Source organism: Sus scrofa, chromosome 1, assembly GCF_000003025.6.
Source record: "Sus scrofa isolate TJ Tabasco breed Duroc chromosome 1, Sscrofa11.1, whole genome shotgun sequence".
NCBI classification, from domain to species: Eukaryota; Metazoa; Chordata; class Mammalia; order Artiodactyla; family Suidae; genus Sus; species Sus scrofa.
This window is the reverse complement of record NC_010443.5, coordinates 50,118,485-50,143,347: the sequence shown is the minus strand read 5'-3', so window position 1 is coordinate 50,143,347 and position 24,863 is coordinate 50,118,485. Positions and strand designations below refer to the sequence as shown.

Here is a 24,863-nt window from a genome sequence, read left to right as displayed (position 1 = left end):
AGAAATTAAGAAACAGAAATGATTAGATGCATGGCTTAATTACAAATAATCCAGATAGTTTGGGATTAGGAAAGTACACTTACACTTAACCATACATTACTAGATATTTTAATAATTTTATTCATTTGATTATCACATTTCCTACAAAACTATATTACAGATAATACTATCTTATATTGCAATAATATAATACTATAATATCTGATTAAGTAAATCAACTAAAGTAGGGATTAATGAGACTTTTTTCCAGTGAATTCCATCAGATAAACATATTCCCAACTGCTAGAAAACCAGAGGAATAAATATGTAAACAAGATTTTCTGATTTAAACAAATATCTTATACGGCATTTCAGGACTCAGGTGACACTTTAGTAACAACACAAGAAAAATCATAGGGCATTGAAAAGTTATAGCAACCAGTTTTCTAAAGTTTTAAGAGATAAATTAAAGCAGGAATCATGTGCATCTTTTTTAGTTTTATGGTTATGGTTATTGTTATTAGTTTAACTCAAAGTGGAAAAAAAGACCACTGATCAAGATGATGAAAGTAGGTAATGCCTCTAAGTTTATGTAAGAGTAAATCAGCACCTGCTTAACTAAGAACACTCTGGGCTACAGAATATGTCAACTGTTAGATGCTGTCCACATCACCTGGAGCCATACAGTTCATGATGACAAGCAATTTGGTTGTTCTTTTTTTTTTTTTTTTTTTTTTCACTAAACTTAAGAGATCCTGAAAAGATCAGATTATTTTAATATCAAATGGAAAAGTCACACACTTATTGAAACATTTTAGATCCTTGAAAGGATTTGGGGCTATCTGTGCCCACATTCTTAAATGTCACTTTTGAATGAACTGAAATTGACAACATTTTAGCTACAAAGTGTTAGGAACACTGTGGCATGAGTAACAGTTGCCACTGGATGTTTCTCTCACACAATCAAATGATATTTAATAAAAAAAAGTGCAGCAGAATCAAGTTTAAATGCTGAAGAAAATATTTTTTAAACTTTAAGTTATTTAAGGCTTGAATGACAACACAAAATAATAATAATTTTAAAAGCAAACTAAATTACATGATCTGAAGAATAACCTTAAAATATTGAATGCTATCATGAAGCAGATGTTTGTATCTGCTTTTCCATTTGCTCCTCCCCCCCCCAAATGCAACCACGTAATAGTCCTATTTTCACAAAGACCTAAAGTAAAGACCTGGGCTCAGGGTTTAGGAGTACAGATCACTTCACTGAACCTCAGACAAATGGGCCTTTTTCTAAAGTGATATGCAAAGTTTCATTCCTGTGTTTACCTTTGGTCATATAACAAGAGTTTGTTTGGCTGAATCATTGCCAGGGAGGCTGACAGTAGGGATAACTGTCATCAAGACTGGAATCTTCACTACCTCACACTGGTCAGAATGACCATCATTTAAAAAAATCTACAAATAACAAATGCTGCACAGACTGTGGAGAAGAGGGAACCCTCCTACTCAGTTGGTAGGAATGTAAATTGGTGCAGCCACTATGAAAAACAGTATGGAGGTTCCTCAAAAAACTAAAAATAGAGTTGCCATATGATCCAGCAATCCTATTCCTGGGCATATATCCAGGTAAAACTATAATTGGAAAAGTTACATGCACCTTTATGTTCGTAGCAGCACTATTCACAATAACCAAGACATGGAGCAACCTAAATGTCCATTGACAGAGAAGTGGATAAAGATGTGTTACATCTTATACAATGGAATACTACTCGGCCATAAAAATGAAATAATGCCATTTGCAGCAACATGGATGCACCTAGAGATTATCACACTAAGTGAAGTCAATCAAAGACAAATGCCAGATGATATCACTTATATGTGGAATCTAAAATAAGACACAAATGAACCTATCTATAAAACAGAAACAGACTCACAGACATGGAGAGCAGACTTTTGATTGCCAAAGAAAAGGAGGATGGGGGAGGGATGGATCAGGAATTTGGGATTAACACATGCAAACTATGGATATTGGATGGACAACAACAAAGTCCTACTGTATAGCACATGGAACTATACTCAATATTCTGTGATAAACCATAATGGAAAAGAATAAGAAAAAGAATATACACATGTATGTGTATAACTGAATCACTTTGCTATACAGCAGAAACTAACACAATATGGTATACCAACTTTACTTCAATAAAATATATATATTGTTTAAAGAGTGGACTCTTCACTTTGTTCAGTACTAGTAGTAGCCACATTATGTCTACAGTAATACTGAAGGTACCTAAGGGAAAAATCCCCCAAAGAAGGGATATTTAAGACCACTCCTATAGGAACAGAGAAGCCAGGATGTAGACCTGAGTTAGGGTTCTACTCCTCTGCCAGAATACAGACTTTCTCCCTCTTGCTTCATGGGCTACACTGTCAGGGAGTCCAGGGTTTCTTGAATGATGCTCACCTGACTTTACCAGCCAGGAATGGGGCAGTGGAGTATGGTCGTTCCTATGCATGCATATCTACGTGATAAACCTAAGGTTCCAGCATAAGAACCTAATCTTTGAGACAAAGAACCATCCCTTCAAGTAACTTTCACTTTAGGGCCGACTTGGCTGAATTGTGTTTGCTTGGGTAATGAGGTATGAGTTTCCGCTCTGAGTTGCGATAGCCTCAGGAATATGCTTTCAAACAAGGTCCTCAATACTTGTTTACATTTCCTGGATTCCTTTCTGACTGAGGAACCTGTAATAGTCTGGCTCGTGTTAAGCTGGTCTGAAAGCTAGTTTTTTAACCATAAAGAAAAGCAGCAGATTTCCCTATTTGGTTTATAATGGATTATAGAAATACCACCTGAAAACCATCATATGGTATGTTCTCTTTGACAATTAATAAACCTTTCTTTTTGGGTCAGCAGCCATGTGACTTTGGTAGATACGATGTCTTTGAATAATAACAACTAGTGAATTATTTTATTTGGCAACTAGTGAACTGTGTTACTCAAAACAGTCAAATTTTAAACACCTAAGACTGCATAAGGTCATTAAGAAGAAAGTTGTCTTATTTCATTATGACTCAGTTTTCCACAGAGAACTAAAATTCAAATGAGGTTGTCTTTATTCAGAAAACAGATTATGTTGTAAGCAGTCCAAGAATATTACTGGTGTCACACAAAAATGAGTGCTTTACATACTTTCCTTGTTTAATCTAGAAACAAAAAGTTTCTAATCTAGAAACAAAAGTGTGATGTCAATTATGTATCAGATGGAAAAATAGACATGGTCCTATATCATAAGACATAGCATGTAACACTGAAACAAGTCAAAGATCCCATATATGATAAATAACAATTAAGGCAGAATATATTTCTAACATTAAGAGTTATTATGTGAATCTTACATTTGACTATAAACTATGTGAGTAGTGATTCTCATTCAAGATATTTTCTTTTCTAGTTGAGGCTTTATTTCTTCCCGATATCTTAATCATATTCTACATACATATTTTCACCTCATGGTGAAATTGATTATTTGAAGGCAACAGTTAATAGATATGAGGAATTAAAAGGCAAATCTTTGTAGTCAAATATATTGAATGTTTTTTCTATACCTCCTATACTGTGAGAATTTATTACTGAACAATATCAACTTGTACATATAAAATATCAAAATAGCCACTAAGATTTTAGTGAGATGGAAACTTTAAATTACAGAGAATATATCTATTTTTCTGGCTTCTTTTCACCTATTCCTACAGGTAAAGTCCCATTAATAAAACAGGAATATGTGTAAATAAAGCATTTATTTAGAGCCATTGCATTGCACTGACTGCTATTCTAAAGTAAAAATATTCAAGAGTCCTATTTTAAAAAGAGTCATCACTCAATGGATTTCTCAATTACATGGTTACTACCTGGTTATCCTTCCTTTTTCCTCACTGTTCTGTGAGGAAAAGTAATTAACAAGTCACTTACAATATGCATAATTTGTCTGGCAATTACAATAGATGCTCATTCTATCTATAAATACTCAGTGAATAAGCAAATAACTGATCACAGCTCAGAAAACTCAACACAGATCATCAACCCTAATTTGAAATGAACTTTTCCCCTTTCTAGCCTTCCTTCTGGCTCTCCAATTACATGACATTTTACAAAACAAAGGAATGGTATTGCTTTTGTTCTATTTGAAAATAAAACTAGACATATGAAATGCAGAAGGATGCAAATGATTGTGTGAAGGGAAATTTCAGATGACCAGGACACTTCCATTCTCTGTACTTTCAGTGCAAAGCTGTGAATGTGCAAAAGGATTGCTTGAACAGAGGCGTTAAGTGCTTTCCTCAGTTCCAGCCTGCAGCCCTTTCTTTCTACATAGTTTTCTCTACCTCTGAGTTTGGAAACCAGTAACCTGGTAGGATTTAAGGAATTCACTATAACCCAGTCTGGGATATACTGCACAATCCTAGTGGCTTACCTAAGCCTTGCCCCTACTTTTTATATAATTCCTTTGTTAAACTCTTTCACACTATTCTATTTTGAGTGTACCATCCCTTTTCTGTTGGACCCTGACTATTACAATTAGTCCTACTTATTTCCTCAGGAAAAGTTCCACTGATAAAACAGGTATACATAAAAACAAAGCATTTATTTAGACTTGGACACTTAATGAGTGCATCAATAATGTGAGAGCACAAAAATATAATGCTTAACAAATGTGTGGGTCATTTGCACATCAATGGAATGATTTAACAAGAATATGTAGAAATAACTACCATTTAACAAGTTGAGAAAGATTTCTGACCATCATCAATATGCTAAGTCTACCTTAAGTGAGGCACAAATTTTAAACTATTCCTATAAAAATCACTGAACTGCTTATAAGGAAGACACAAAAACAAGTCAGATATCCCACTTCAAAATATTTTCAAGAACACAATTTTTACAGATGAGTATGTAGCATATAAAGATCTTTACCTTTTCACCAATTTCTCCTTTAAGGCCTTCAAAACCTTGCTCTCCCTGTAGAAGAGGAATATGATGTGTATAGTAATAGGTACACTACTTTCAACACATGTAATTGTTACAACAATAATAATAATAGTTTAAAACTACTTTTAAAATGTGAGCTCAAAAACCAAATAAGTTACACAAAATTTAAACACTCCCAAACACTGAATCAATAATTTTCTAGGGTACAAACTATAGCTTGACTACTTCCAAAGCAATTTAATTTTCATAAACCTGAATTTCTCTATCTATAGTACCTTTCTAACAGGTGTTTTGAGAATTGAATGCATCAAACAGTGTGCCTGGAGTTCCCTGGTGGCACAGCATGTTAAGGATCCAGCATTGTCACTGCTGCAGCTCAGGCCACTGCTGTGGCTCATGTTCAGTGCCAGGCCCAGGAATTTCCACATGTCACAGGTGCGGCCAAAACAAAAACCAAAAACCAAAAAAAAAAAAAAAAATAGTGTGGCTGGCACAGATTTAAGTTAGTCACTATTGTTATTATTTAGGTCTAGTAGAAACATCCTTCCATGAGTGACCATTCCAGTGAGAGATAAGTGATGAATGAGGTCAGAGTTCTAGCTCCAGCTTTGACACCAGCACCATGCTCTTTACTGCCCAAGTCTCCTGCCTCTCCATCATGGAAAGGGGATTGGCTCTCAACTACTGCATCTAATTTGAAAGGTGTATGCCCGTTGTTCCTCAATTAAGACCTCTCATCTGATCTGAAAAGCTTATTTTCCCACTTCATTATGCAGATATTTTCAGCACTAATGTTTCATTCATACATTCAACAAATAGTCACCGAATGCCAAATATCCGCCAGGCACTCACGACAATGTAGCCAGCAAGTGAGTGCTGGGGATGGGTCACACTCACCCCTCCACCTATAAGAAGCACTCAGTAAACATTTCCTGAATAAACTATATGAATAGTTTCTTATTTTTTCTGTAATGCTTCAAACAAGGTGACAATATAATTAAAATTCATATATTAGAAGAGAATTGTATAGCCTTTGTGTGTAAATTATGTATATATAATTATATATATATTATATACACACAGACACATACACACACACACACAATGAAATAATTACTTCTAACTCATCTAGTCTCAAAGAAGTTACCAAAAAAGAAAATGTGTTAGTATTTGTGTATATTTGCTACTGAATGCCTGGTCTACCTTTTTTTTCTACATTTTCCCTAAACTACAGACTTGAACTCCATCTATCAATTCAAGATGACACAAAGCAGCTAACTGTCCCCTAGCACATCAACCACAATGCCAGCATGAGACAGCCACCACAAACAGCTGCTGGAAAGTCCAAAACCGTTTCCCAGCAGAAAAATCTACACATCCCTTGGCTTGCAACTCGACTCACAGATGCAGCACACGCTGTATCAGTGGGTTTTGTCTAGAACTGCTGTGAAGAAATGCAGAAGCTTGCCATTTCGTTGCTGCCAGTTTAATCTTACTATCTTCATCAAGCAAGTAAAGGAAGATTTTTCAAAAGCTGTAACTATAAATAAGTGCATATCTTTTTTAATGGTAATTGTTAGCTACAGAGAAAAACCCTAGATGCAATAGTAGCTTCTGACTTCCTGTTGCTAAGATCTGTAAAACTTCTCCAGAGCATAGAAATGATACACTTGGCTCTGGTGGGCATCTAATATTGCACCAATAATGCTCTCCCCATGGTGGGATTATCTGGGTGGTATCATGACAGCTGTCCCCACCTGAAGTGGCTCCGCATCCCTTCAGGAAACTGGAATAAACCAGTCTCTGTGTTTCCTATAATGCTGGTCACATACAATCACATTTTTTTTTCCCCCAGGAGAAGAAATCAACCCTTGGACATTAAAGGGGTGAAAAGAAGTTCACCTTGGTAAAGAGAAAGATTCTAGGCACAGAAAGAAACACTCTAGCCAATGCAAAAATCCTTGTTGATAGGAATTTAACCTTCTGCAGAGATTTTTTAAAGAGATTAGTTGCAGCATCTTTGTAATATTTAGTGCCATTATAACTACTATGTTTAGCTCAACCTGGGAAATACAAAAAGAAAGATACAGAAATAACTACATATAGTCAAAGGCAGTAAAGAATGTTCCATTCTTCATTTTAGACTCTTAAGAGTGAAAACATTTTCGGAGCAGCTATGTACATCCCCAGGGCCCCCAGAAAGCATCACTGCCCACTTCTCTGGAGAAGTGTGTGGCCAAAACTCTGATGAAGCTCTCCCTAGAGTAGTTCCTTTGGAAAAAGGTTGCTTCCACAGGTTATCTTTGGAAAGAAAGATCATGTGGTGGTTGATTCGGGGAATTCAGTTTCATCAAATACATTTCTGAATTTTCACTATGTCGTACGCAAATACAACTTTCAAGATAACATGTGTAACTAATATGAAACCTTAAAAATTCTTTACCTTTTGACCGGGTAATCCTGGAACTCCATGTAAACCATTTTCACCCTAAAAGAAGTACACAATAAATTTTATTGGGTACAAAAAACAAATTAATAAAGATATTTTTTAACAACTAGTTCTAGAGCTGCAGGGAAAGGTGGCCTAATACTGAATGCTTATCAAGTGCAGGGACTTTGTATCCATCTCTCATCTTCCAACTCCATGACTAGTACTTTCATTTTGAAAATAAGAAAACAGGAGTTCCCGTTGTGGCTCAGTGGGTTAAGAACCTGATATAGTCTCCGTAAGGATGCAGGTTTGATCCCTGGCCTCACACAGTGGGTTAAGTATTCAGTTTTGCTGCAAGACGCAACATAGGTTGCAGATGCTGCTCAGATCCAGTGTTGCTGCGGCTGTGGCTGTGGCATAGGCCTCAACTGTAGCTCTGATTCAACCCCTGGCCCTGGAACTTCCATATGCTGCAAGTGCAGCCATAAAAAGGAAAAAAAAAAAAAAAAAAAGAAAGAAAGAAAGAAAATAAGAAAATGGAGGCTCCAGGAGGTTTGGTAACATACACAAGGTCATCCAGCTAGGAGCATCACCTGAGAAGTGAATTGAGGTCTCTGATTCCACAGCCCATGCTTTCCCATATGCTACTTAGTATCCTTTATCTTATTCTCTCTCTCTTTCAAACCTCTGGGAATGATATTAAAGTCTGTCACAGGCTTTCTATGGGCCAGGCACTGTTCTCACAACAAACCTATCAGGTAGATATGACTATTATGACCATCTTCTTACAGAGACTATACAACCAGGAGACAGAACTGGAAGTCAAATTCACACACTTGATCTCTGAGCACTTATCCAACCCCCTGTACTGTCTCATGGAAAAGATTTCATTCTTTTCTGAAATGAAAAGAATAATTTTCCTCTTATCTGAAAACTGCATCTATAAAGTGTGTCTACTTTCTTGCTCATTTCTGTTGATTTCTTTTAGATCGGTTTTTGAAGAGATGTCCAATGTCATTTCACTTGAAACAATTACTTGGGAGAACTTTCGGTTCTTTCCATTCATTTGGTTCCTGCTTTGGGTAAGAAGTTTTTCAGCAGATGCCTATCAGGTTCCATTACCGGAATTCATGAGACATCTATTTGACAAGTCTGGTTTGCAAATGGCACACAAGCTAGAAAGAGATACTCCTGGGAGGGTGTGCACATTCCCAGTGGAGCCTTAGGAATTTAGCTGCTTCAAGGAAGTGACTTGGACTCCCAAGTCTCCAGGTTTAGACAGCTCAAAATAAACTAACAATTCTATTGAGCCACTCTATTTTTAGAAAACACCTATAGTTAATATATAAGACAACGGTCTTTTAAGTATTACCTAGAATGAAGTTAGATATCATTTCTTAGAATTTTTAAATTAAATTCAAGAACATGAAGAAAAAATCATATTTTCAAATTTTAAAAATAGCAATAATGCATTCTGTTTAAATCTAAAGAAATATTTATTATTTCATTAATTAATACATTTTTGGAAAATTTTAGTCATTTTTACCAAAAAGGTACTTCTATACACACACAGATAGTGTAAAGACTAAGGCTCTTTGATTAAATTATCTAAATGTTCCACAGTATAGCTGCTATCATCACAGAATATATTAAACACTAAAGGCAAAACTTTGTTGCTAAATGTAATTAAATGTTGAAGCGTCAATAAAACACAACGTACTTATCTAGGTAATAAACATATTTCTATTATTTTAAAAAACTGTCATTGTTCTAGACCTGAGGCATCTTGAAAATATATTAGAAATTTCATATTTCATTTGATAGAGTGATAGTCAAAGCACATTAAGGTTTTGACGCCAGTGAACATTCTATGGAAATTGAGCTTCTTGTTACTCATCGTAGAAGTATGCCCACTTGTCCGTAAGAGGCAGAATTATTTTCATTGGTTGGTCCAATATAATGTTTTATATCATATTACAAGTTACACACGATAACAAGATATGGCGTGTAATCCCGTAAAGTACACTGACACAGTATACACTGCCAAAAATACTTTTTGGAAAAAGGAAAGTAGTGACAGTAGCTCCTTCCCTTTTTCTTTGCTCACAGCCCACTCCTATGTGCCATGGCACCTAAAGGCCCACTTCTGGCATATGTCAGGTTAGGGACACACCCAGATGCACTGTCAACTGGGTACCGAAAGTTATTAATAGAAAGAATGTTCCTCTCTTTAATGGACACAGGTTTTACAATTGTTGCAATTAAAATGCATTTTCCTGTGGCCAATGTTAGTTGATCTCTGCTCTCTCCTGACCAAAAATTTGTTTTGTAGACATAATTCTAAACTCCACAGTAGCTCAATGGACACCACTGATTACTCTCTCGGGAAATGAGTTGGTGTTACATGACACAACATGTGAAAGATTTTGATACTGGGAATCTTTAGAAGCTGAAAGTTCGCAACTTTTGCATTCAGAAACCTATTTATTTTTGTCTCACAGATTTTCTCAAAGTTACCAGAGATGTCCTACATAGAAACTTATAATCATTTAAAATCATTTGTCATTTTTCTAGTCCCTGAGAGACAAATTAGCATATTTGTTTTCGTCTCTAGCTCTCAAAAAATTAACATAACAACTAAAGAAGAGAATAGTCTTAAAGAGCAAAGCTTTGTTTAACAGATTAACAGACCATGATGCTTCCATGGAGACTTTATCTAAAGCCTAATTTATGTCAACGGAATGAGCCTTTCTTTCCTCTGAATCACCATTTCAAAGCTCTGATGCCCCATGCAGCTTGGGGTCAAAGTGAATTCTATCCAACAAATAAATGCCTGCCTAAAATTGCTGGGTGAGCAGACATTAACTGTTTTTTCAAAATATTTGCTGTCACTCCTTGTTCCCAGCCTCAGCCCAGGAAGAAATAAGAAGCTTCTCCACTGGCTTCCCATTAATATTTTAGCCTATTATTGAAAGAAAATTACAGTCAATGTTTCCCATAGCTACCATGACTTTTAAAACTTGTTTCTGAGGCATAAGCTATTACAGGTTTTTCCATCAAAGGGCCTGTGCCTCTTTCCTATTATAAATTCAGGCTACAGATGGGCAATGAGTGAATATGTGTAATAAAGCAGGGGAAAATCTAACATAGCTGCTGAGAGCCTTGTTGCCATGTTATTACTGTAACACGTAGCATGTCTTCATCTTCACGGAACAATGGAAAAAACCCTTTCCAGAATTCAAAGTAACCTCTTTGCAAAGTTTTCAGAAGGAAACTTAGGTGTGATTTAGGACCAGCTGGTAGCTTTCTGCAAAACTGATCGAAGAATTTAATTTTACTTCCTTTTTGTTTCTGTACATTTCCTGGAAGTAAGCACAGCTGGGCATACAAGATAAATTATTAGCTTTCCTGATTTCTTTGACATTGGAATCAATGACTTTTCTCATGTAGGAAATGTATGTTGTTCAAAAAACACTTAATAAAGAATCACACTCCCTAGGGCTATAGTTTGCAAACCTAGTACCAATAAAATGAAGTAAAGAAAGGTAGATTAAGCAGGTACATAAAATTTTCCTGGTAACTAGACCTAAGCCCAGAAAATAGAAAGCTATATACTATGGTGATTGTTGTCTTTAAAAAGTTAGGCATTCAGCATTTGATTAAAAAGTCTGAAATCTTATTATAACACTATTTCCATATTTAAAACATTTAATTGGACTTATCATTTCACTTAGAGCAAGTTTTCCAGGAACATAATCTTCTGTTTGAATTTAATGTACACTTGGAAATATATCAATATTTTCCCACTAATTAATTCACATTCATTAAGAGGAAATTTACTTAAATTGAGTGTTGAGTGAAATAGCTGGAACAAATATCTGAAGTGGAATGCCAGAATCCTAGCATGAAAACTAATAAAGGAGGCAGCCAAAAGTAAGTCTGATCTTGATTTTGTGTGTTGCTAACTTAACCTATGTATTTCTGACTACTCGTCCTGCTCTACTCAAGCCTTAACCTTTCAAAGAATTTTTATATGGTTCTTGCACTGTTGCCACTCAGCTAAATATTTCAGGAAATAAAGTGTAAACCTCCTATTGTTTTCCAGATAGTTCATCCAATCAGAGCCCTTTTATTACAAGGAGGAATATTTTTTCCTTCTATTTTCCGGGACCCCATTCCAAGAAATAACTCATATATATATATTGTATAGGTTTTGAAACTTCAAACTTTTTGAACTCTTTGTATTTGTTAGATCCTTAATGCAGCTAACACGTGGAATATATTATCACATGAATGCTCAGAATAAGGTAAATTTAAAACATTCTTAAAAATGAATGAGACTCTATTATTATTATTTATTCTTATGGGTCATTTCAAGGAAGGAAAAGCCAGCCTACCAAGGGTAATACATGGTCAATACATGTCTTAATCATAATAATATAAATGTGGAGAGTTAGTAGAAACTGAACCCAACATCTACTGTTTCAAGAACTATTAACCTGAGCGTATGTGTGTGTAGACAAGCACATACCTAGAAAATAAGCAGAGTGGGTATTAGTACAGATGGAGACAGATGTAAATTTATACATTTTTATCCACCACCTCCACCAAAGACTCTGTTAAGGTACTACTGAAAGCTTCTTAAAGTTGGGCACATTTGCTGTATAATTTGCATTGTGGAGAGAAAACAAAATAATATGATGTGTGGATATTAAAATAATGCCTTCTGAACCCAAATGAACCTTTCCCAAATTTCTGCTCATTGGTCTTATTTCACACGGGACAAACATGGGGTCTTACACACGACATCCCTTTGTGACACCATCAAGTCTTTTCAGCCAATCGATCCTTTTTTAAATGATAGTTTGGAGTCCCTTAATATTACAGTAACTGTCCCCTGGGTACGCAAAAAGAATTCAGCACATTACTCCAGAAATGGACTCACTCACAAAGAATAGAGAACAGGACTGTCATACATGCACACATACACAAGCACACACATACCTCATTGTGGATGCTATATAATACTTGCAATCTTATATCTTGCTTTTTAGAAGCTAAATTATTTCTGTTTACATTAAGCTTGTAATCAACTAAAACCATTAAGTTTTCCTTTCAAAGAGAATATTTAAATTTTACGATCCTTATTCACATTATTTGAGTGCAAATTATACTGAGTTATTCAAGTAAAAAACAAATAATTTTGAAATAGTTTGGGGAGGTAAACATTTCTTTCCATATAAAGCAAAGTTAGGCATTGAGCCTTGGCTGATGTTGTAGATCCCATTACAAAATCTGGTCTCCTGTGTAACTGGGATACTTTCTTAAAGCAGATCTGTTAAGAACAAGTGTGTGGGCTTTTAACCTTATTGTGAGACTAGCTTCTAGCAGTCTTTAAGTAAACTTGAGGCTTCACAAAATCACCTGGGAAACAAGACATTTAATGGGAATCATCCACTGAAATATCTGGAGTATAGCAAGTGACCTTTGAAGCAAGCATTCTAACATGTGAAAGACAACTGAAGATATAAAGAGAAGGCCAGTGTCATCAGTAAGCTCCTAACTGAGGACAGTGAGAAACCAGTACCTGTAAACTATTTCCTCTCCAAAGTAGTTCTCAGACTCAGTAATTTACAGTTCTACTCCAAATCAATTACTTCTACTGGAGCTTAAATGTACTAAAGTCATTGGCTGCTTATCTTTAGCCCTGAGGCAAATGGCTGTGAAGACGTTGAGGAAGAACATGCCTTCTTAATGTTGTAAGAAAGTCAAGAGATTTCCAAAACTAGTTTGGAGGAAATGGCAGCAAGATCACCTAGAGATTTATACTTGAGAGAGAAGGGAGAACGGAAATGGGAAGCCAGTTCTGGGGCTGTACACTCCTCTCTCTATTTCAGTTTCAGCCCCAGAAGCACATCTGTCAGCTTTGTCAGGAACATGGAGGAGTCTCTGTACCTCCTCGTTCCTGAAGTGCACTTTTTTTTTTTTTTTTGTCTTTCTGCCATTTCTTGGGCCGCTCCTGCGGCACATGGGAGGTTTCCAGGCTAGGGGTCAAATCAGAGTTGCAACCTACACCACAGCTCATGGCAGCGCCAGATCATTAACCTACTGAGCAAGGGCAGAGATTGAACCTTCAACCTCATGGTTCTTAGTTGGATTCGTTAACCACTGTGCCACTACGGGAACTCCCCCTGAAGTGCGCTTCTGCAGATGGTACGGGAAACTTACACTGAGGCCTTGCGGACACTGGGGACCTCTTCAATCCTCCCTCAGCCTCGTTTTCCAACAATCATCCTTTGTTTCTCTTCTCTGCTGCCCTGGGGCGGAGTCTACCTGATTTCTGAACAACTCAACAAACATTATCCAGAACCAAGCAGCTGCCATGTGCTAGAGTGACAGGTATGAGAGAGATCCCTCGCACTTGGTCCCCAGGAGCTCACACTGGGCACCAAGACACAGAGTCTGTTGGTAACATAAAGTGCTATGTCAGCAGAGTACAGGGCTGCTAATTCTGCTTGGTAGCCAAAGTGACTTAATAAAAAAGAGGTGGTTTTTCCTGAGCTTTGAATTCAGCAATCTGTGATAAGGAACTGATGGTGGGAAGAAATCAACATACTGACTGTAATTATCTTCTTGAATCTTCTCTTACCCAACAGGTTCGTGCAGTTCTTTCCACTAGCTATGACCGCAGTTCTTTCCATGAGCTATGACCGCCCCTGACTGGGCTGCAAAATTTTGCTCCTTTGGACAAAGCTGTTAAGAAAACTAATATCTGAATTGGTTGATGCCTTTATAAAATACCAATTACATCTCTAAATTCACTACGGAGTAATTAGTAATCTACATCAAGAAAAATAATTAGGAGTGCTATCTAACCCAAGGGAATGCAAAGAAAAAATATTAAAACTAGTATAATTGAAGGGAAGGTATAAAATAGTGGGCTTCTTTTCTGTTCTTGTTGATATGAAACATCTTTTTCACAGAGAACAGCTAATAAAATGTTTCTTGCAAAAAAAGAATAAAATAATATTCACAAAACTGTAATTAAAAAAAATACATGCACCCCAATGTTTATGGCAGCACCGTTCACAGTAACCAAGACATGGAAACAACCTACATGTCCATCAACAGATGACTGGATAAAGAAGATTGTGTGTGTGTGTGTATTTATATATTACTCAGCCATAAGAAAGAATGAAATAATGCCATTTACAGCAACATGGATGGACCTGGAGATGATTATACTAAGTCAAGTTAAGTCAGATAGAGAGAGACAAATATCATATGATATTGCTTTTATGTGGAATCAAAAATTTGACACAAATGAACTTATCTGTGAAACAGAAACAGACTTACAGAGAACAGATTTGTGGTTGCCAAGGGGAGAGAAATTTGGATTGGGAGTTTGGGATTAGCAAATGTAAACTATTATATACAGAATGGATAAACCACAAGGTCCTACCATATAGCACAGGGAACTATATTTGGTATCCTTTGATAAACCATAATGGAAAAGAATACATATGCATAATTAAACCATTTTGCTGTATAGCAGAAATTTTTACAATATTTTAAATAAACTATACTTCAAAAAAATTTTAAAGAAAGAATAAAATAATTTGCTACTAAACTATGCAGATAAACAGGCTGTGTGACCTTTGTTACGGTAATATTGTAATATTTGTGTGCTGGATTCTCACAGTGCATTAAGCCAAAAAGGAACATTAGCAGACTAGGTTCTTAAAATCTAGCTAACTGTTTAGCAAATAAAAGTCGAGTGCCTGGGTGCCAGATCCACTGCATGTGTTGAGCCTGTCATCCATCTGTTGTGTTCTCTGCCAACTGCTCCACTTGGGGTGTGAGTGGTAGGCATTAGGAGGGAATAAGAAACCATTAAGAAATAAAATCAACTGCAGAGTGAGCAAGTTTCTTTTTCTTTTTCCTGTTCTTCTCAGGTTTCTGCTTATTTTAGTGTTATCTTTTAACAATATACTGCCCACATAAGACAATTAAATGAGACTTACTCCAGGTAAAGGCAGTGCTTTTTTCACTGACAATCTGGGTATCATTCTTGCAACTTTGGTGAGTGAGCCAACAAGTAGGCTGACAGAACAGTCTTCTTTGTGGTCATTTTTCCATGAATATAAATTGTTTATGAGCAAAAATTCAATCCTATGTCCAGATTTGACTCTACCTTCATTCACTGCAGAAGTGTCTGATATACAGGAGTATATGATTCTCTGTTTAAGACGTATCTTCTCTAACATAGAGCTCATGCTTGTTTTGGGAAACTTGACAATTTCTTAGGAAGGAAATATCTCATTTTTTAGAATAAAGCTATACTGAACTTCTTCCTTCCTCATTTAGAATTTCGATTCTGACAATAAATTGTCACAACGAGATACTTTAACTTTTTTAACTTGGGAGGAACTCTGAAATTAATCTTAACTCTGAATTTCATTGGCAAACTGGGTGAAACTAGATAATACAGAGGGAAAGCGAAATGAGAAAAAAACCCCTCTAACTTCCTCAATAAATGCCTGTAAGTTTCAAAGTCTCTGAGGCATTAATGCCACATCTGGATCAGGGCTGTTGTAAAGTTCATTGTAATTCACAACAGCTACTGGCCTTGTCTGTGCTTTCATAAACTGTAACAGCATCTGCCTTTATTTCCTGAAGCTGCAGTCTTCTCATAAAATGTCTTTTTAAGGGAAAATCAAGATTCAAAGATGACGGTCATTTCATTTTCCAACGGAAAAGAAATAAAAAGATAGGGGACAATGGATCGGCCCAGTTCAGTCTCATCCTGCTGCAAAGACTTGCGGGGGGGGCTTCAGAATTTATGGTGAAAAGACCAGTACACAAAACAGCTCTTAACGAGGACAGTTAGCCCAGCTCTTTTTAAGACATGAAACTTGGCAACTCTCTCACCATGTAACCAGATAAACTTCTTAAGTACCTTAATGCAAGTGGCTTTCTACCTCTAGAAGTTTGCTTTTTTTTCTTAATAAAGTGATGGTACAAAGTTAAACATTTTTCTTTTTTGATCAAATGGATTTACAATTTATGGATATATTTGATCAAATGAATATAAAATGTATATATATGTATATATCAAAAGCATATTTGGTGGAAAGCATAAAGAGAATTTTCTAGATTAGATATTGAGGTAAGGTTAATCGGGAGAGTGTGCCTGCCTGGAGGTGGGTGTGCAGGGCAGAGAGGATCTCCAGAGAGTCAAGTATGGAAAGTTTGAAAGCATATTACAAATATAATTTGAAATTTGGAAATCAAACAAAATAAAACTGTATTATTGTCATAACACTTATTTCAGATGGTAAAGCGAGATAAAATCTTTTCACCTGATGGAAAACATATGATAATTTTTTTTTTTTTTTTTTTTTTTTTGTCTTTTTGCTATTTCTTGGGCCGCTCCCGCGGCATATGGAGGTTCCCAGGCTAGGGGTCGAATTGGAGCTGTAGCCTCCGGCCTACGCCAGAGCCACAGCAACTCGGGATCCCAGCCACATCTGCAACCTACACCACAGCTCACGGCAACGCCGGATCGTTAACCCACTGAGCAAGGGCAGGGATCGAACCCGCAACCTCATGGTTCCTAGTCGGATTCGTTAACCACTGCGCCACGACGGGAACTCCCATACGATGATTTTTAAGAGCTGGACATATTTTTCTGAGGGTGGGACAGTCAGAATCTCTAAGGCTAGGTAGACTTTAAAAGAGGTCTATATATTTCAAGACAAGTAACACAGCCCTCCTTGAAACAGGAAGAAAGTCCTCTGTGCAGTTCCCTTTCTAGGATGCATACAAATGAAGTTAAGATCTAATTCAGAACTGTCTGTAAAGGAAATGTGAATACTTGAGGGTTGCTCCAGACAAAGTAATACAGTAAGAGTGCAAGAGCCATGGATTCACGTGGGTGGAGCTTCAGGTCCTAACTCCACACTTTGTTAGTGATGAAACTTGGGGGAAGTTTTTATTCTCTCCAGATCTCAGTTTCTTCATCTGTGAAACAGTGATGATAAATTTCATCTCATAGAGATATTGTGGGGAATGAATGAAATTATGTAAAGAAATCTCTTGATAGTATTTCGTACATAATAACTATTAAGTAAATAAATGGCTGCTATTACTATGATTGCAAAAGTTTATATTCATACATTTTTCAATTAGGTTGAAAATTCATTAGATTCCTATATCCAGTTTGTTTTAAGAAGTCAAAGTTATCTAAGATATGTAACTTTTATTTTAACTTTTCCCCTCATTTTGAATAAATAATATAAATACCCTCAAATGAGTTTTAATTGAATCTCATAGTGAGTCAGAGTTTAGAATTACAGAATCATCAAATTGTTTTTTTTTAATTATATCTATTGCTTACCAAATATTTAAATATTAGGCACCGAGCTGGCAATTTCATGAGTAATTTCATCTAATCTTTAAGACAAAACTAGAAGTAGGTACAACATAATTCCCATTTCATAAAAAATAAAACTTAGAACCACTAAGAGACAGGCTCTAAATTACACAGAGAGAGGCTTTGAGCTGGGATTCAAACCCAAGAAGTCTAATTCTGGGTATTTAGTATTTGGATGGTATAACAATGATGGCTATCATCTAATACCTAACCCACAAAAAGTGAAATTAATTTAGCAAAAGTTTTTCCACTAAAATAAACATTTTAAGACAAATTCTAGGTAATTCAGCAGATGGAAAATTGGCTTTAGCATAAGTTAGGGTCTATATTTATTCAATTTTTTACTACCACATTATTAGGATTAAGACTATTGGAAGATAATTATTCCTATATTTAAAAACTATGCCCATATCTCAAAAAACATATATAAGTAAAATAGGGAGTGAGGCAATTTTTTATTTGCAATCTTCAGGTAATGAATGCAAGCATGCTTTGAGTGTGATGTTTGGAGGTAACACAGTGGGCAGGATTCACTCTCAGCATCCAGATCTTGTTTTCCCACAGCATATCACAAGAATGGGAGTTGTGAGCATGTGTGTGTATGTGCATGATGTGTGCATGCGCTTGTGTGATCTCATGCATTAAGCCACTCACTCCTCTTGGAAATGGCACCCTCCAATTTACTTGTTTTGACTGACAGTGGCTCCTGTCCAACCAAACTTACCAGAAGTAACCAGTGACTAATATCTAAGCACACTTGCTAGATAGAGTAGATTTCCTTAGACAAATCCAGAACAGAAATATAACCAGATCTCTTAGGCAATATCGTAGCTAGCTGAGTTAATGTAAAGGGCACAGTTATTTTCCTACAGCGGGTTGGCACTAAGGCTGTATCTACATATATCAGGTTGAATGCCCACATGAGTCTGTACAAGGTGATGAGTATTATAATTACCAAAGAGCATAATTAAATGCTATAGTTCTTCATTCTCAAAGCCTCCATGACTCCATAGTCCATAAATTGATTTCATAATGTAATGCTATTCACTGTACTATTTTTCACTTGGGCCTCAGAAGAAAAATGCCTCCTCAGGAAACTAATACTTTGTTTAGGGCCTTGACTTAAAAAAATTTACTGCTATCACTTAGCCAAACTTCAAAGTGCAGGTTTATTTTAGAATAATGGGATTTATATGCAAATCAATTTATTGCTGTATCATATTGAATGTAATTGTAAAGTGCAGCTGATATACAAATTCTATTATACACTGCTCCGAATAGGCTTCACTCCATTAATATAAATCAGTTTTCTCATGTAAATATTAAACCTTAAAAAATAAAAAAACTCTTTCACTTGGCAAATATTATACCTGAGACATATGCTCTCTGCTACTTTGCATATGTTCTTGCTCCAAGTGAGACAATTCATTTTTTCTTTGTCTTTTATCAGAACTCTTAAGCATTTCTAATTCTCAGAAAAGAAACCCAAAGAATCATAAATGCTGAGAAGCAGAATCAAAGGAAGCTTGAGAATGCTGTACGTGTACTCTGGGAGATGCATTAATACTCTGTGGTAGATAGAGCTCTAGGGATACATACACTTTAAGAATTATTTTTCTGGAGTTCCTGCCATGGTGCAATGGATTAATAATCCAACTACTGTGACTTGGGTCACTAAAGAAGTGCATGTTCCATCCCCAGCCAGTGCAGTGAGTTAAAGGATCCTGCCTTGCTGCAGCTTCAGTGTAGGTCAAGCTGCGGCTCGGATTCAAGGTTCGATCTTTGGCCTGAGAACTTCCATATGCCACTGGTGTGACCATTAAAAAAATAAAACAAAGAATAATTTTTCTTTGAAAACTTAGAAAAATCAATCAAGTTATTCTTATCATAAAACAAGGGAGGTATTTTACCCCAAGATAAGTGCCCATATTTAGAACAATAGTTTCAAATTTCTGAAACTTAAAAAATTTTTTTTAAATGGATATGTCTTCCCTGGAATCAAATATTTAAAACTTATTAACCATGCCATCAGATAACATAGTAGCTTTCTAGTTATCTTCACTTTGTCTAATTCATTAGAGTTATTTTAAATAAATGGTAACTGTGGATTTTAGAAGTGAGAAAAATACTCTTGAGGTGACATTTCTTCACTGATGAGTGTTACATCCCTTTAACAGCTAACTGAAGTGACAAGTTAGAAGCAGACCTAGCACCACCAGAGGCTGTGACCTTCAGGAGAGGATATGGTCAAAGACTCGGTGATTCTACAGATACTGGGAGGGTCCCTGAAGATGCCTGAAACCAGGACCCAAGAGCTGAGTACAGCCTGATACTATGCTTGGCACCACTGGAGGTTGCATAAACCATCTGATTGCGAGACTCTTTGAGAGCAACTCAAGTATTTAGACCTGTGGAAACTGCTTGGGGAAACATGCAAGAGAGCTCTCCAGGACTATGTGAATTGGCTTTAGAACGCCATAGATACGGCTTCTTCTTTTCCATGGCAGTTTTAAGTTCCCCAGAGAGAGTGTCTTCACACAGATCTTGTGAGACTCTGTCACCATTTTGACCAAATAGGCCCCAGGGGCTGCGGCTTCTCATTCCCAGAATGGCTGGGTCCAAACAAATCATCAGTACCTGGCATTTTCTCTTACGTCTATTGAAGTTTTACTCATGTGGTACCAAATGAAATCACCACACAAAATTCTTTCTACAAATTTGGGCCTCTAGGAAAAGCAGCAGTATCTTTAATTCTGAATAGTGTTGGTCTCTGTGACACCACATCCTGCTCCATCTCCTTCACTCCTCCCAAGAGGCCCTCTCTTTTCTGTAAAAATTCTAATTTTTTCTGGAGAATTTCTTGCCTTGCCTACTTAACTTCCTAGCCTGCTGCTTTATTATTCCCACAGCCTTGATGATGATTGATTTGATCAACTTCTGACTGGGTTGGACCTGTTGATCACTTCATCTAGCTCTTACACAGAATCCCTTCTGCTCAGAGCACCTCTTCAGGAGTTGAGAGCTTCCTCCACAGCCCATCAGTACCACCTTCTACCTGGTTTCCACAAATTGGAGCCAAGAAATATCACTTTGGTGCACTGGATTCAATTAATAGTATTTTATACCAATCTTAGTAAATGCTGTTTAAAAATACTCCAGGGGAATTTTATCCTGCTTTCCTATCATTCATTGGGTAAACCCATATAAATCTTACTTCACAGCCCACAGTAAAGAGGTCTAATAATCAATTTTATAGTCCAAATACTCCCCAATGACTGTACTTGGCTTAAAAGAGTTCCCAAATTCAAACAATTTTAAAAATCTCAATGATTTGACATCTAAACAATAAGATTGTTACAATAATTTTCAGGAAGAGATTGGTGAAATGAGTATATAAGCAAAATTGGACTGGGCAATATCTTTGGGAGTTAGGTGATTAAATACTATTCTCTAGGAGAAAAAGACATTTTGAAATGTTATCTGAGGTCTATTTGGGGAATAATTTTCCAGTTTATTTCTGTATTATTATCTTCCATATCAAGTTAATTTCCCCCAAAGTGTAGGCTTTATGAAATGATTGCTTTGCTGACACATTTTAGAGAAAATCAAAATAATTTAAGATGAAATAAGTTAACTTACTTGACTCTATAGTCAAAAGCTTTAGTCGATTTGTTTTTTTTCTGCTCCCCCTCCTTCAAATCTCACTTATGATGAAGAGACTTCGATTAATGTCATCGGCAAGATTAATAAACAGGAGGACAGCAGCCCAAATAAACGTTAACTTGTAGCAAGGTATCACTGTTTGACAGTTTGTTGGGTTTTACTGAGGCTAACATTTAAAAGAGTAAAGAATTTGCATATCGGGCTGAATAATTTCTAAAAAGAAACAAAGCAGCATCAATGAAGCAGTCAGATATCAGAGACCCACTTAAAAAGGACTCAGAAAATAAGTTCCGAACCTCCTACCACTTCAGCTTTCATTACTCTTGTGACAACGTTAGGTTAATAAGCACAGGCTTATGACCTTCTAGATAATGAGGCACAACAGACTCACTTGGTAATTAGAGCAGCTACATCAGCTCCAGAAACTTATGTTAAACTTCTCTTAGTTAAGAAGAGAATCTTCTTGGCATTAACATGTGAAACTTTAACAATTCAGCAATTTAAGTGAAAAATAAAACAAGGTAATTTCAGTTCAATTTACAAATTTAATGATTTTTTAATTTTCCTAAATAAGTATGCTAAATTGCAACACAAACCTCTTGCGAGTGAATTTGTTAGAGTCGTCTTTATAATGTTAGAGAAGACAACCATTCTATGAGATTAATATATACTTATAGACTTACTGATGGATTGAAATATACTTGTATCTTATCATATCTCATGTGGTAGTGTATTTTTAAATGTTCATTCAACTTATGTCCATAGTGAAATACATATTAAAAGATATTATACCAAACATAAAATAGCGAAATGAAGAAGCTTTTAGTCTCTTAGAATAAGGGCTAATGTTCTGGAGCAAGTGTTTCCTGCAAAGGGCCAGACAGTAAGCATTTCGGAATCTTTGCCACTATTATGGAACACAGTTGTATAGCACAAAAGAAGCCTTAGCTCATATGAAGACACGCAAGCATGGCTGAGTTCCAGCAAAACCTGATTTATGAAATCATACAGAGGGGAGTTTGGGGCAGCCCTCCTATAGGGCCACAGTTTGCTGATCCCTGGAATACCAGACTTATTCTTCATACTTTCCTTTCCTGTCTGATACAATCTGATAAAACAGTCACAAAGTTTAATAAAGTAGCAAATCAGCATACCTTTTCACCAGGAATTCCAGGAGCGCCTGATTCACCTTTAAGACCAACTTCACCCTGAAATATAGAAATGCTCATTGGTCTTTTTTTTTTTTCAACGCTGTATTAATAACTAATGTTGTCAAAGAAGATCTATCATTTCACAGTTGAGTTGCTTTTGCTTGTACCAAATCATGTGCCTCAAGTTCTTCATGTTACTCACAAGTCATTAAACTATACTTTTGAAAATTATCAAAAAGTTAATAATAACTCTCAAAGTGCTAATCAAAACTCAAACTAGACATTCTCCATGTAGACATATGGAATTCAGATTTGTCACTTCTTTTCTATTTATTGAGGGTAAGGAATGATTTTATTCCTATAACTTCAACTAATACCTGATGTTTTCGATTCAAATAAATCATGAACTTTCAGATTCCAAGGTACCTATATTTTTATATTTAGTGACCCTGGCCTTCTATTACATCCTCCAGGAAAAACCCCAGAGCTGGGCCAATCCATTTGTCAGTTTCCCTGCCCTTCCATCCAACTGGAAACATTTGCTTAGTAAGGATGCTAGACTACCTATAACTGCCTTGATGGCTCTTTCACAAATTCAGTCTAATAAATTTATTCTTGAGTCAGTGGAAAATAACATAAACTTTTTGAATGAATTTCTCTACCTCACTAATGCTTAGTAGAGATTAAGAAATATATTAGAATTTTATGAGTATATAATACCCTTATTGCACTGATACTATATGTTGATTTCTGATTTAAGGCATGCAAGTAAATATCAACTTCAAGTTCCTACAGATTACATAAGTTTATATCGGATAGAGTAAAATGTAAAAAAAAAAAGGAAGAATCTGTGAATTAATCTAGTATATTTAATACTGGATTAGAAAGGGTGAAGAGATATTCTTTATTTCTCATACTGACATAGACAAAAAGTCAAAAGTATAATATTAAATTCCACATCCTCGAGGTTACTACTAAGTGAAAATATTCCTTCTTTTAAAAAGGATGAGTATATTTTGATTCAATTATTTGTATTGGTGGGGTGTGTTTACAGAATGGGTCATATTAATAATGTCAGATTGGAAAGGAAATAAAGGGAAATTCAATAGTGATCTCTGGGTGAACACACTAGACCACTCAAAATAGAAAATTCCATATAGTGAGATTTGAAGGAGGGGAGCAGAAAAAACATAAATCAACTAAAGCTTTTGACTATAGAGTCAAGTAAGTTAACTTATTTCATCTTAAATTATTTTGATTTTCTCTAAAATGTATCAGCAAAGCAATTATTTCATAAAGTCTACACTTTGGGGGAAATTAACTTGATATGGAAGATAATAATACAGAAATAAACTGGAAAATTATTCCCCAAATAGACCTCAGATCACACTCCCCCTTAAGTTCAGGAACATCGAAATCGAGCTGCTGTTTTATAAAACTCTGAGGGAATTTCAACTCTAAAGTGGGTGAAGGTATTAGCAAGGGTCTTAAAAAACTGAGAAAATAATGTGGTTGCTAAGTAATTAAGTTGCTAACTATGCTTGCTAAGAAAACGGAATTAAAAGATTCAAAAATTACAATTGAGTCTAAATGAAAGAAAAGTATTAATTATTATTTCAAATAATGTTAACCAGAATAAGTCTTGGGCAGAGGGCATGGTTAGAATGGTTTGATTAGGTGGCCTAATACAAAATACTCATTAAAGCTATGCGTTTATAAGAGTGGATGAATTTCGAACCATCCTTCTCCATGAGTGGGGGTAATCATTTTTATGAAGAAAAAGGAATTACATCAGATTAATGAAGCATCGCAGTGTGATGATAAAATGAGAAAATAAAGATAAACATTAAATCATGCCAAAACTATGGCTTTTTTCCCAAATATTTCTGATTCTTCATTAATTAATAAGCAGTACAAGCTAAAACTAATCAGATCACTATGTGAAAACTTAAAAAAAAAACTTTTGTTTTTTAAAGGAAAAAGTACAGCATAACACTGGTACATAATATAACAATCCTTCATGTTTTAGCTTATCTAGTCCTTTCTCTGCAAACTGACTTTTGCCTGCTTGGCAAGGTCTCCTAGGCAATTGGGGCGTAGAATTTACAGGTTCTAGAAACAACCAAGTTCATGACTTAGGCTTTCTTTGTGGTATAATGTTCACTCATTCATTCAACATATTTTTAGCTCATATTCTATGCTATT

The 24,863-nt window shown here is 35.8% G+C and overlaps 1 protein-coding gene across 1 annotated transcript in view; it reads right to left on the bottom strand.

The window, feature by feature from the left end:
• Positions 1-24,863, bottom strand: part of COL19A1 (collagen type XIX alpha 1 chain) — a 357,863-nt gene that overhangs the window by 258,909 nt on the left and 74,091 nt on the right. Inside the window, 3 exon segments of the mRNA XM_003121272.5 lie at positions 4,964-5,008; positions 7,422-7,466; positions 22,662-22,715. Of these exon segments, the coding sequence (XP_003121320.4) occupies positions 4,964-5,008; positions 7,422-7,466; positions 22,662-22,715 (144 nt within the window).